We start from the raw sequence: 14,596 nt of genomic DNA on the forward strand, positions 1-14,596 counted from the left end.
AACTTTTATCTATGTCTTTGTGGTTCCTTAACATTATTATTGATAGAGAAATAAGTTTTTATTCTTTAGCGAATTTTATCTGTGTCTTTGTACTATTATTGAGAGAGAAAATAAGTTCATACTAACGTCTTAGTGTTTTTGGGAAAAACACAATCGCAGGATCACAATAAATATTATTGCGTTCATATAGACATGCAATTATTTTCTATTGGCTACAGAGACATGTTACACTTATATAAAACTATGTTGTTTAATTGGGAATTGTGTTCCTGGAATTAAACCAAAGGATTATGACGTAAACCGAGGTTTATGGCACTGCTGCTTTGGGGGTTTTTCTCAGAGTTCTACCTATTTTGCGTTTTCCAGGTTTATGGACATATCAGTATACAGATTACGCTTCGCACAAATGTTGGAAACATTTTTGAAAAAATATTGTGGATATCACTTAATTTTTTGCTTGTTATCGTGCAAAGCTGGTTTATGATTGGTTAAACTCCCACGTGATAATTATAGCATTTCAGTTGCCTTTAGCCGTGGGGTTGGTGTCATTACAATTTCTGTATCTTCAAATGGATTGCTCGTGTTGGTTTTGTGAATTTTTCAACCCTCCATTCAGATTTTTGTGTTGTAGTTATTAAAGTGGAGAAGAAACGTCCTGAATTGATAAAATATTCGCAGCAAAAGGAAGACAATGTGTCAAGGATTGTGGCTCTGGGTAACGCTTCGCACAAATGTTGGAAACATTTTTGAAAAAATATTGTGGATATCACTTAATTTTTTGCTTGTTATCGTGCAAAGCTGGTTTATGATTGGTTAAACTCCCACGTGATAATTATAGCATTTCAGTTGCCTTTAGCCGTGGGGTTGGTGTCATTACAATTTCTGTATCTTCAAATGGATTGCTCGTGTTGGTTTTGTGAATTTTTCAACCCTCCATTCAGATTTTTGTGTTGTAGTTATTAAAGTGGAGAAGAAACGTCCTGAATTGATAAAATATTCGCAGCAAAAGGAAGAAAATGTGTCAAGGATTGTGGCTCTGGGTAACATACAATTTCAAATGCAAACCATTCTCGTTCAGCTATGTGTGTGTAAACATTTCGCTCACTGGAAAGACAAAATGTGAACTCTAATAAAACTAGGTGAGTGGAAAACTATGTAAATAAGTTAAATTTAATTGCTAAGTACTTAAACTTAGCATCACCGGTCTATTTTTGTGGAGCTCAAAATTTTTTCCGTACTGTAAATGCTGAACCATTTCTGGAACTATGCTTGAAAACTTCATACGGGAAAACAAAAAATGGATTGTTCTCATAACAGTATGCAATCTGAATTGAGATTTTATTATTAGTCAAGACCTGTGCGGTCTCTTTAGAATTCCGATAAAAGTTCGTTTAACCCGTGTCTGCAATGAAGATTTTAGAATTTTAACCAGAATAGTAAGAACGTTATATAGCTTGGGAGTTACGATGTTTACCTTGTAATTTTCACACAACTTGTGGTAAATTTATTTTAACTTTTTAAATTTCCCCTTAAAATTCAACCATTTTAAATTAATTTCGAACTTTATAATTATGAAAAAACACATTAATTGCATTCAAGTAATAACACTAATCAAATTATAACTGAGTTCGAAATAAAGAGAACCAGTGAAATCTTGCCATGAATGAGTTTGACTGTTCGTTGTACGGCAAACAACAATATTCACGAGGATGTTCATGTACAAATTTATTCAAATCTATTCGAAAGCAACTGTAGTTCAGTATTCAAAACAAAAAAGGTCATCCGTTAAAATCTGTCTTCATTAAAAATTATATTGAAAATCACTTTCAAATCACAAAATACCATTGATTTCTTCATGAATACTTTAATTATGTTCAAATAATACCATTGATTTGTTCATGAATACTTTAAAAAATACCATTGGTTAAAAATATTGGTCATGAATACTTTATGTTCAAATAATACCATTGATTTGTTCATGAATACTTTAAAGTAAAAACAATTCAAAATACCACTAATTAATTTATTGCCTAAAATAACATTAACATTGGAAGGATTCACGGTGATGTCATCACAATCAAAGATTCAACATCTGTGTGCGGGGTTGGGGAGGGCCCTTGGTCAGCTAGGTTAAAAGTATTTCTATGGCAGCGCCACCTAGCGGTGAGGGTGGGTCGAAGACCACCCGCTGTGAAATTCTGTTCAAAGTGTTTCGATTGCAGCGCCACCTAGTGGCAGGGGTGGGGAGAGGGTAGGTCGACGGACCACCCGCTGACAAAATCTGTTCAAAGTGTTTCGGGGGTAGGGTAGGGGGATCGACAGACCACCTGCTGTGAAATTCTGTTCAAAGTGTTTCGGGGGTAGGGGAGGGAGGGGGAGGCAGACCGCGAACTCGGAGAGGGGAGGGTTGGCGTGGTGGGGGAAGGGAGGCTTGACAGACCGGCCCCCTGGTCAGTTTCGTTCAAAGTGCCTCCCCTCCTACTTAAGTCAATTGTGGCTTCCCAAAGCGAGCTGAAAAATGTTGGCAGGTTGTGGGCCTATTCATGTTGGCAGGTGTGGGCCTATTCATGACTTCCAACAGACCAACTGACTTCCAACAGCCAATCACAGAGCCAGCAACACTCACCTCAGCAGCCAATCATAGAAGAGCGGGACCAGCACAACAGCCAAACAGACAGACAGCTCCAGTGAACCACGCCCACCTAATTTGCATGGTTCACATCACTGCTCTAACTACTGAGATCCTTTTCGACATTTCTATTAAGAAGTCTTCCAATTAATTATTGGTTCCTATTATTATTTATTCGTATTCTTCCTTTTTTGACTGCAATTGTCAACAAATATTGTTGATTAATGTATTGAATATTATTCGCATTTAAAAGTTTTGTTCAGTATAATATAAAATTATTTAATTATTTCTTAGTTAATGTAAAATTGAAAAAAAAAAATTAAATATCACTTACAAAAACATCCCGTATAAGTTTTCCCTTAGGAACCCAGGGCCCATAAGTAATCCTTGAAGAGGACTCCACAAATTTAGGGGCAGCCCTGTTCAAAAATTACTTGGACTCTACCCAAACATTTTTGACTGGTAGGTCCTATCACAATAAAACTTTTCACTCTTCTTAACAGTTCCTCCTATGGAGGGTGACTTGCTGCAGGGGTAGATACCCATTCTGTCCCCTACTCTTCGAATTTCCAGTGGAAGCCTTCCTAATGCCTGCCTTTTTCGCTATCACATATTCTCCAAAATGCAAACTGTCACCATCACATTCTCTTTCAACAAAAAAACTTCCATTATTTTTTCCTTCCTGGATTAGTCTGTCTTGTGCAAGGGCAGCATGATTTTCCTGTTGGAAACTTGGATTTTTCGTCCAATAAAATCAACTACACAAAACACAGAATTTACAGACATTATACAAAGAGAAATATAGCCTTAGTCGCTGATGTTCCTAAAACCCAGCAACAACAACTATACACTACTCATACAGTATACAACGTAGATACCTGTTCTCCATTTATAATTCAGTCCACACCATGTGAGTATTCCTTGTCTAATGGAAAGAATATTTTACTTTCGCGCTACTATTTCGAATAGTTGAAGTAAAAATATAAATACTTTAGTTGTACCGGAGAGATGGATAAAGAAAGAACAAGGTTTGAGTAAAAATCCTTTAATAGTAGTTAAAGGCAAGTTAAGCAAATAAAAATAAAATAAAATAATATAAATCTATCAAAAGCTTTCGGAATTGTGTAGTCCTTCAGTTGGGGAAGGAGTGCTGTTATAAAATAGAATAACAGGTGCTCAGCCATGGTGGTCATACGAGGTGAAACGTGCAATACGAGTGCGGGTAACAATCTGTTGTTGGGAGTAGAGGCTTGTGAATGTAACTGTAGTGTTTAAGTATGAAGCCTGTGCCAACATTTATCATTCTGGAGGATAACTGCTTCCATGATAGGATGAATCCGTTCTCCTTTATTTCAGTTAAAATCATCTCGATGACAAGAAATGTGGAGCGATTCCAACCAAGATGCAATGATTGGCCAATAATTTCGATGTCACAGTGTGAATCATGGTTGTGCTGGCAAGACCAGAAGTGCTCTGGGACTGCCAAGTGTTTGGAAACTGTGGAACGGATTGCACTCTCATGTTCCGAAATCCGATCTTGGAGCCTCCTGTCAGACTCCCCAAAATAACAGCCAATGCAGCCATGGCAGGAAATGTGGTACACCGAACCTCTTCACAAAAGCGGGGAGATTCGAGTTTACCCCTCGACAGGAGGGACCACAACTTCCTGCCTGGTAGCTGCAAGCACTTTATCTCACGGGCTCGTAAGATTTAAGAGAGCTGTTGTGACATGCCTGGGTAGTATAAAGGCGGTTGAGGGAGTGTCGTTGCTACATGGGGACCCTGGGGTGTGCTGTATGGTCAAGGGCCGGCAAGTCGCACATATCTAGGGCATTGGAAACAGTTCCAGTGCCCCAGAGTAGCCACATCTAACCAGATCTGCTTTTATTTTAACAATCTCATCATGCCTTTCATCCACTGAACTTGAATGAGTCCGGGCATGGGTTAGTAGGGCTCGCACGGTATCGAGAAGCTGGCTGTGAGTGCGTACTGACTGCTAGTTGGTGAATTGGGCAGTATACATCAGTTTGCAGGGGACTGAAGTTTTTAAGCACATGTCCTTGCACTGAAAAACGGGAGAGTATTGCTAAATAGGGAAAAGCATTGCATCCAGTTCAGTGGAAAATTCAATAAAGGGTGAGAGAGAGAGAGAGTTGAGGTACTTGAAATAGGTCTGAAAGAAATCAGACCAATTTCAACTATTTGCACCCTCCTCAAATTCATAGGTGCTTCACTGCTTAGAATTTGAACTCAACCACGTTACCCTCACAAATAGATCAACCATAGCAAACTTCTTGCTCGTTTAGAAACACTTCAAGCTAAATCTGAATTAGGCACTGGGTTCACAGATAGTGAAGCTGCATGTGACAGTGTAGACACCAAGTCCATCTGAATCCATTGCTATCCTTAAGAATAAACGCAAATATTCTCACCTTTCTCATTTCACTAAGATGCGTTTAGGGATAAAGCCTCAAGCAAGTTGAGACTATGTATACAGGGTGATTCACTACCAGTGCGACAAAATGGCAGGAGGTGTAGGGGCACAAAGACGAATCGAAATCACATAGCATTGCAGGGTCTGAAATGCCTTCATCATGCGGTAGAGGACATTGAATGGGAGGTCGTGTGAACAGCAATCCCACCGGAAGTCAGCATTTGCGAACCGTTTCTGTTGAAGAAACCAAGTAGCAAAAGTCCTCCGGAGTGGATAATCCATAGGTTCCAATGATTGGACGCATTTCAGATGGTATGAACTCATTTGGTTTGTTGACAGTATCCTATATACAGTGGATTGGGAAATACCCAATCCTTGGCCTATCACTCGAGTACTCATACTCGGATTGCCTTCTGCAAGATGTAGGACATTCTCCTCATTGTCTGGCATCCTCGTCGTTCGCTCTCGATTCGTGGTACCTCTCGTGAAACAACCAGTATCACGTAACCTTCTGTGCACACGTGTGAAAATCGTATGATGAGTAGCACGCCTGTGCGGGAAACGTTCCTGGTACAAGCGCAGAGTGGTGCGCCCATTAAAGCCTGCAGCTCCATACATGAGGTGTATGTCTGCCAGTTCAACGTTTGAATACTCGTCCATCCTACTGCCTCAGGAACTGGTTCGCAAATGCTGACTTCCAGCGGGATCGCTGTTCACGCGACATCCCATTCAACGTCCTCTACTGCATGATGAAGGCATTTTGGACCCTGCAATGCTATGTGATTCCAATACGTCTTTGTGCCCCCTACACCTCCTGCAAGTTTGTCGCACTGGTAGTGAATCACCCTGTATATTAAGTGCAATAGCATCATTAATACACAGCCATTTCTGAATTAACAGAATGTTTATAAGGCGGCATCGTTTTAAGTTATATCTCATATTGTGAATACCTTCACAACAAGTTGCCATGATATTGCACTACTTCGAATAAGTGACGCTTCACCTAAGGAGAGTCTGCGCGAGTAGCACAGTGGTATCGTCACCATCCTCCCCACACCAGGTGGAAAAGGCCTGGGTTCGAATCCCGTCGATGACGCGAGGAACTTTAATGGGCTTTTTTTCACTCCGTGGCTGAGTTAGTTGGTCTCAGGCATAGATAACAAGGTTTTTCTCCCCAGTAACTGGGTTTTTTTCGTCCAGCAAAACAGGCAAATCAACCATAGAACATACACAATTTACAGACAATATACGGGTTAATGTGTTTAATTACAGTCAACTATAAAATAATAATTTTTTTTTTTTTTTTTTACCTAAGGAGAAGACTAATGTTACTTATTCTCAGATAGGTACCACCTATCTGAGAATAAGTAACATTAAGCTTCTCCTTAGGTGACATGTGTTTATGTAAGGGGCGGCTCCTAGAACGTCATTTCACCTCCACTTCTTATCTCTGTGAAGAACGGTATCACTACAAATGGGCCAGATATGTGTGTGACGTGGGTTTGTGTGTGTTCTGTTGTTCTGTTCTGGCCGCTTGGCTACGCAGAAGCGTCAGTCACCTGGACAGATGATCCTGGGTACTTGTCCACACCACGGGTGTGGACAAGTACCAAGGATCATCTGTCCTGAAGGTGGGCCAGTACCAGTAGATGAGACACCTATGGTCTCAGAGTATGAGACAACAACAAAAAAAGAAAAAAAAAAAGAATTTCCTTCTCTGGGGTACACTCCAGAGGGGGGAAAAAACCCGAAAGGAAGAGAAAGAAAAGAATAAAACAACAACAAAAAAAAAATAAATAAATAAAATATCCCGGCTATGTTACATTTCTCCCTCTAAAGCAACGACTTTAGTTCAGAGCCTTATTTACATTTTGAACGGCCCTTGTGCTTATAATACTACTACAATTTAGTCCCAGGTCCAGTTTCACTCTCGCATAACTTTTGAATTGCTTGTCCAGTTATAAGAAGAAACACCAACTTTATCACAAACTATAAATATACCGACGAAAACAAAGAAAGTGAACACTAGGTGAAACGTTACTTATTCAAAGTACAGTAGTGCAATATCATAGCAACTCATTGTGAAGGTATTCAATTCACAATATGAAATATAACTTAAAACGATGCCGCCTTATAAATATTCTGTTAATTCAGAAATGGCTGTGTATTAATGATGCTATTGTACTTAATATATGCATAGTCTTTCTCATTTCATTATTGAAGAAAAAGAGTGTTCACATCACAATCAGGAAGCCCTACTATGCTTGAGAAATCGCTGCAGGAATACCAAAGGTGAAGTCCTTACTGGCCTCATGTTCTCACCTATACTTATCCTCTTTATTTGTCTCCCAGATAATGCAAAAATATACACTGCCGATATAATTTTAGTTACCTTAATCCTGCATACAAATCCAGCTTCTTCAATCAGTGACAGCTTGTCTCATTTTCCACATACCTACAAGACTTCGGATTAAACCTTAACCCATATAGATATGCAATAATAATATACTCCTTTAAGTAGCGACCAATTGTGAATTCAACCTTCATTTGGTTTCACGCCCATCCTCGTTGGTACCAACCTATTTTTCTCCGAAGTTGAGATTGAATGTTCACACAGAATGCCTTCATAAGCGATTTAACACCTTAATCTGGACAGCGAAACAATATTTATTATCAACGATTCTGCAACGACTACCTGTTTATCTGCAAACTAGAGTTTATCTAGTAATTTTGTATACCACTGAAATCTGGAAGTCTGCTTCTCTTTCACTTCGAAAACTGTGTATACATGCGAGTGCTGGAGTCATAAATGGTTCTCTCATAAGCATAGACACCTTTCCCAATGGAGAAACACTAATATGGCTACCTGTTTACTGTACCTACGCTCCCAAATTTAACTGATATCAGATGCACAATTACTACTCAAAAAATATCCATAAGCATGATCTTGATCATGAGAGACATCTGTCAGTGGTACAATGCCCTGTCATTGTTGAGGTCCAATCCTCTACCATACTTGATGTCCAATTCTTGAGTTATTCTAAAGATCAACCGTCTGAAGATATCTGATCGATTTTTACTTCACCAAACATGCCCTAATATTCACAGACCCCCTGTGACTTGGAATTGATTTTCAGAGGACGATCACTGCAAAGAAACACCATCATATGCTCTTTGAGTGAATCACATGAGTACAGCAGGAATAACCCATGTTAATTTTGAGATATATAAGTGATACCTGATTACATGATAAAAAAATCAGCCACGAATATTGCCCTGTAAAACTAGATCTGACTATGGCTATCTACCGTCTTCCAGCAACCAGAAGGCAGAAAGTAAACTGGATACTCAGTTGCAAAAAACAATCACCAATCCATAAGATGGATTCTTGTTTATGCTTCCATCTTGTTTATAAACCCTTTTAAAAATGACAAGGGCAACTGCTTGAGTTTCACCAAACTTTTCCAATGAATTTGCGCATAATATAGATGGGTAATATAATATATCACAAGTGGAGCGACATGGACTGAATACCAGATCATTAATGAGTTGGAAGGTTGAGATAATTTATGAGTCTTCAGTTAATGATTTCTCCATTACTTTGAAAAGAGCAGAGGTAAGTGTAATGGGACGACAACTGGATGGGAGGAATTTTTCACCCTTTTTAGAAACTAGCTGGATATGAGCAAATTTCCAAGCAGAAAGAAATCACCTGTAGACTAAATCATTTTAAAAAGCAACACAGAACAACAGCATGCACAGGAGCACAATTCTTGAGAACAAGTGGAGAAATGTCATCAAGACCTGGAGATTTCTTGGCATCAATATTGTTCGAATTTCTTCTGATTTTCTTTTGATAGAAGATTACAGGATGCATCGAGTGTGGGAATGGCAGGAGGTGGTTTCCTCAATACAAGAGTTAAAGTATAGTAAGATGCTAGTAAGTCTGTTTTATCTTTAAATTAGGTCGCAATAGAACTATCAGGTTTTTCCAGAAGGTGGGGTATAGATTGAAACGTTATGCCAAATCAATTTAGCAAGTGATCAGAATGCTTGACTACCAGCTGGACAAGAAACAAGTTTTCTACTCATAGCCTGTGATGATGCAAGGAACTTTAATTCATTCCGTGGCTGCGTTTTTCGGTCTCAGGCGTAGATAGAAAGGTTTTTGCCCAGAAACTGGGGTTTATCGTTCAGCAAAACAGAGAAATCGACCATAGAACACACGCAATTAACAGACATAAGACACACTGCACGGCAGATGAAATTAATTATTCGGGTGGCCTAAAAATGATAGTTTGATTTTTACTCAAAGCCAGTTGAAATTCTAGTTTGGATTGATCAATTTCTGCTTTAGAACTGTGGTGCATGCAGAAAATGAAACTAGAGATTTTAATGGGAGCCAGTTGCGATATGCTGCATTATCTTGACCCGCCTTAGCATATTTATTGGAAATCAGATAAAGAATTAAGGTTGGTGTGGAATAAAGAATATGAAATCCTTTATTCTTGTAGGGATGAACCTTACTAGAATAATTTCACTTTACACAATCTGAGAAAATATTGACATTAGATTTTAAGATTTAAAACAGTAATGCAATCAAGGAAAATAATATAAATCTAGAATATCGTCCCATTTTCACCTTCCTCTAATGCGAAACAACACGAGACTGAAAATGTCTACTAGAGAAAGGCTCCATTGGCAAGGACACACCATCATCAAGTTGTGATCTGAGATGGCTAGATACCACTTGCTTCGCCCGTTGTACTTTCAAGGATTGTTCGAAAGAAAAAGGTGAAGAATGTTGGGTGGTTAGGTTTTAATCCAAATAAGATCGAAAAGAGGAGATTTCAATTTACTGTCTTTGACAGGAAATATCTCAGCGGACATATATACAAATGTACAATTACCATCTTTGAAGCGAAAAGAATCGTACACCGAATAATTAGGACACAGGAATGAGAAATATTTGAAGTAACCAATAATTTAGGATTCTCTCAGGAAAAAGTAAATGAGCCTTAGCAAACTGTCAGTGGATATGGTCAACATTGAGTTAGAAGTGAAAACTGAATATTTGCTAAATGAATGAAGAAGTATTTGAGAGGGGGAAGTTGGTTAATGTTTCTGAAGATAAGTTTGTTCCATTAGTTTGAATACCCGTGATGCATTCAGTAGAGAAACAAAAAGAAGAGGTTGGGTCACGTTGCATAAAATAATAAATTTTTTGGATATGGTGTACCACAGTAATAATGCATTCCTATCCTTCACATAATGTAGCCTCGATAATGCCTGTCGCATATACACTCCTATGACTCCTCCCAGTCAGTTTCTGGCTGAGTAGAGGCAGCGATATTATACACTAGCTGATCCGGATGCCTTCTCGAATATTACCAATTGAGTGTTACCTTGATCCCGGGATTATATATAACAGCCAGCCTGTAAGCACTGTTTTAGAGCTATACCATCGAAATATAAGGAATATTGGATCTCGCCATGATGATCCATAACCTCGGAAGTCATCAATGAGCTGTATGATGGAAGAGACAACAGTTGACTGAGCTTTGAACAGAAACATCTGTTCAATAAAACAAAATTCAATAAAACATTATTGCTTCAACCTCCAATAAGCAAACTGGGGTATTGTACCGGCGGATGACAATCAGGTGTGAGGGTACACGTGCTTTGAGTGATCAGTGTTGAAGTCCGTGACTGCTAAATAAGGTGCTGTTTCTTGTATCCTCTCTATCTTGTAACTCGGCTCACCGTGTGGTCGTCCCGGAGAATAAACAGAATATTTATTTATTTAATTTAAATGGCCAGGTCTCCTCGCCCTGTCGAGTAATATTGTTTTTAGTATTATGATGAACAGTGACAAATGAATTGATGTCAGAGTAAATAAATTACTAATTAATACTAGAAAATTTTAAAAAAGTAATTAATTATCTTATTAAAATCTTTATCCATCGGTACCCTTTTCCCTCGGTATTACTTTTGTAACCACGTTTGAAATATTTGTACTTTTACATCGTCTACACTGCCGTTAAATAAATAACCATAATAATATTAAGTAATGCTGAAAAGCTTTATTTTGTACTTACTTGCCAAGGCCAGCTACTCTTAGTAGCCTCACGTCCACCTATAATACGAAGTGCTAACTGAATATCAATTTCAGCAACGCCACACTTTTGTATATCAAGAGGATTCAGCTTTTGTTCTTCATTCTCATCTATAAAATAAAATAATACATATCGTTTACAATATAGTAAATAATACATACATATCTGTGGAGAAACTGCGGAAGGGATGATGTCTGGTTGTTTGTACATTGTGCTTCGTAAATTTTTCTTGTTTTTATTTATATTTATTTAAAAATGCAGTATTCAATTTTAATGTCGCCACATCAAGACCAATTCTTGGAAATGCTATATGGAAGTGGGAATAAGGATTTCAAACAAACGATTAAGTTTCAATGAACTTCTTGATGCTGTTTTCTGCTGCTGCTTCATACGCACTTTTGGGCATTGCGTAATATTTCTCCGGTTCAACAAATGCGTGTCTGAGGACGTGAGTGACCTTGACCCAGCGTCAGTGTTCTGCTATAGTCCAGTGGTGTCCAACCTTTTACCGTACAGGAGCCATATTCAAAGTTAGATTTGTTTCGCAGACCGCACAGTGATTCGAGAAATATTAACAGTGTTCCTTTTTCCATAACTTGTTACACGTAAAAGAAAGTTTCTGTTTTCATGTTACCGTTTCTTATTTTCTAGCTATATACTGTATATAAAAAATGAAAATTCACAACACTTTTATGTGCAAAAAATCTATGTCAATGATTTATTTTTTTTTAGATTCTATTAAAATTATAAAAATATGACTTACTTCTGTTTTTTTGAAAAACTACTTTACTTTTACGTATAAATACTTTAAAAAAAATCTCACTTTTGCTTTTAAATGCTTAATTTAGAAAATTTACAACCTGAAAAGGATCACTAATTTTCAATATTAAATTTTTTAGATTTTATTAAAATTATAAAAATATGACTTATTTTTATTATTTTTTTTTTAAATATACCTTACTTTTTCTTTTAAATGCTCACTTTAAAAAATTTACAATGTTCAACTTCTCGCTGAAAATAATCACTGCTTTTCAAGATTAAGGTGAATAATAAATATAATGATACACTTAAAATTGAAAATATTCTAAAATTTTATTAAGAAATAATAAAAAAATTTGTTCAGTAAACGTTATACACATTACTGAACAAAACTTAATATTTCATGAGATGATTGAAGCTGGATATTTTAAGATAATTGTTCAAAATTTGGTTGAAAATTTGTAACCACAATTCTCAATAACGAAATGAAGATAATCATCTATTATTCTGTTTCTTTTTAAATATTTATTTGATTTGATCTGTGAAAAAAATTTGCTCGCAAACATAGGTTGATCCGAACAAAGTAGCCGTTTTCTTTCCAATATCTTCTACTCCTGTAGACTGAAATTTTAAGGAAAACCGTACGAAGGAAGGTTGTTCCAGAAAACAGCAGTTGAATGAATAAACGAGGAAGATGAAAAGTTGGTTCTATCAGTTTGAAGTAGGACAGTAAATGGATGTTGGCTGGTGGCGGCACGTGTTCGGACTGTTTTGAAAGAGAGAGCGGGAATTAAAGAAGCGAATTCAGAAGAACAGTGCTCATGCAAGTATCTATAGAAAATGCATGCAATAGAAACAGAACGTCTATGAGACCGAGAGTGGAGAGACTCTGTTAGAGAGGAGTCATTAATTAACCTAACTGCCCTCTTCTGAATGGAATCTAGAAGCCTGAGAGAAGTTTTTGAGGCACCGTCCCAGATGTGGGAACAATATTACATAGTAGGGCGGATTTGCACAGAGTGAACAGCTGTTGGGAAGAAAAGTAACACAGAGAGCGAAAGAGAAAAAAGTTTTTCAGATGCAAAGGAAGCAATATTAGTAATATGCTTGTGCCAAGAGAGAATAAATAAATTTTCTTTTTATACTCCGGGACGACCAAACGTAGTTTATAAGATACACAGAATACAAGAAACAGCACCGTATTCGGCAGTCACGGGCTTGAACCCCGGTCACTCAAGGCACGTGTACTTATGCATCCGCGCGCGTGACCACTAGGCTACAGCGGCTGTCTAGAAGTAAGGTTAATCCTCAAAAGAGATATATCATTTTGCCTAGAAATCGGAATGTCACCAAAGATAAGCATAGGAGCAGAAGAATCCTTTTTGCGAGATATATGACAAAACTGAGTTTTAGAAGGACTGAAATCGACTAAGTTTTCGTTGCCCCATTGGAGAATTACCTGGAGATCGGCATTTAAGGAATTGGTAGCGGATATTCGAGAAGTTGAAGCTGATTGAGCAGGGCAAGGTTTTTCAAAATTGATAGTGGAATGCAATGTGCTCTCATCGGCAAAACTATAGATAGGATTTCCAGTCAATGAAAGAAGATTATTAATATACAAGAGGAGAAAAGAGTGAGGGAAAAGAACTGAACCTCGGAGGACACCAGCATTAGTGGAGAAGTTAGAAGACAGAGAGCCATCTATCATCACCCTCATTGAGCCACCACAAAGAAAACTGGATGACCAATTAAAAAAAAAAACAGTTGGCAAACCATAAGATTGAAGCTTTTTTAGAAGACCTTTAGGCCAAACACAATCGAAAGTCTTTGAGATGTCAAGAGCAATGCTTGCGTTTCACCAAATTTTTCCACTGAATTTGTCCATAAATGGGTCATAAGCCAGAATATCACCAGTGGATCGACACTGACAGAATCCATACTGGCGATCGATGATCAGACGGAAGGTTTCTAGGTAGTTTAAAAGTTGGCGGTTAATTGATTTCTCCATTATTTTAGAAAGGGTAGAAGTAATTTCAATGGGACTATAATTGAATGGGAGGGGCTTGTCACCCTTTTTAGAAACTGGCTGGATATGAGAAAATTTCCAAGCAGAAGGTAAAACACCTTTGAAATAAGAAAGTGAAAAAAGGCGGCAAAGAACAGGAGTAAGTTCAGGAGCACAGGTTTTGAGAACAAGTGGAGAAATACCATCAGGACCTGGCACTTTCTTAGCACCAGATTCAACAAAATCCTTCTGAAATCCTTTTGACGGAAGACCACAGGAGGCATTGAATGGAGCGTGTTCGGAATGGTTGGAGGTGTTTTACCAAGATCATTAATACACGAGTTGGAAGAAAAATGGGATGCTAGCAGGTCAGCTTTATCCTTGGCTGAAATGACAATAGAACTATCTGGTTTATGTACAAATTCAATTAGTAAATTAGCAAATTCAATGGAAAAGTTTTGTGACATTTCAGAGGCTTTTAATTTTATTTGGCATAAAGGTCTTCTAAATAAGCTTCCATCCTATGGTTTTCGAGCTGTTCTTTGTAATCGGGTATCCAGGTTTCTCCCTGACCGCTCACTGCGGGTAATAGTAGATGGCTCTCTGTCTTCTAACTTCTCCGCTAATGCTGATGTTCCCCAAGGTTCAGTTCT

General features: G+C 37.9%; 1 protein-coding gene across 1 annotated transcript in view; it reads right to left on the bottom strand.

Annotated features, from left to right (window-relative positions):
• LOC150081745 (trypsin-2-like) overlaps window positions 1-14,596 on the bottom strand; it is a 68,307-nt gene that overhangs the window by 19,318 nt on the left and 34,393 nt on the right. The window contains exon 3 of the mRNA XM_090380303.1: window positions 11,162-11,289. Within this exon, the coding sequence (XP_090236429.1) occupies window positions 11,162-11,289 (128 nt within the window). The remainder of the gene's footprint in view (window positions 1-11,161; window positions 11,290-14,596) is intronic.

This window comes from Mastigoproctus giganteus, chromosome 8 (assembly GCF_048544385.1).
Source record: "Mastigoproctus giganteus isolate SK-2022 chromosome 8, ASM4854438v1, whole genome shotgun sequence".
Lineage (NCBI taxonomy): Eukaryota > Metazoa > Arthropoda > Arachnida > Uropygi > Thelyphonidae > Mastigoproctus > Mastigoproctus giganteus.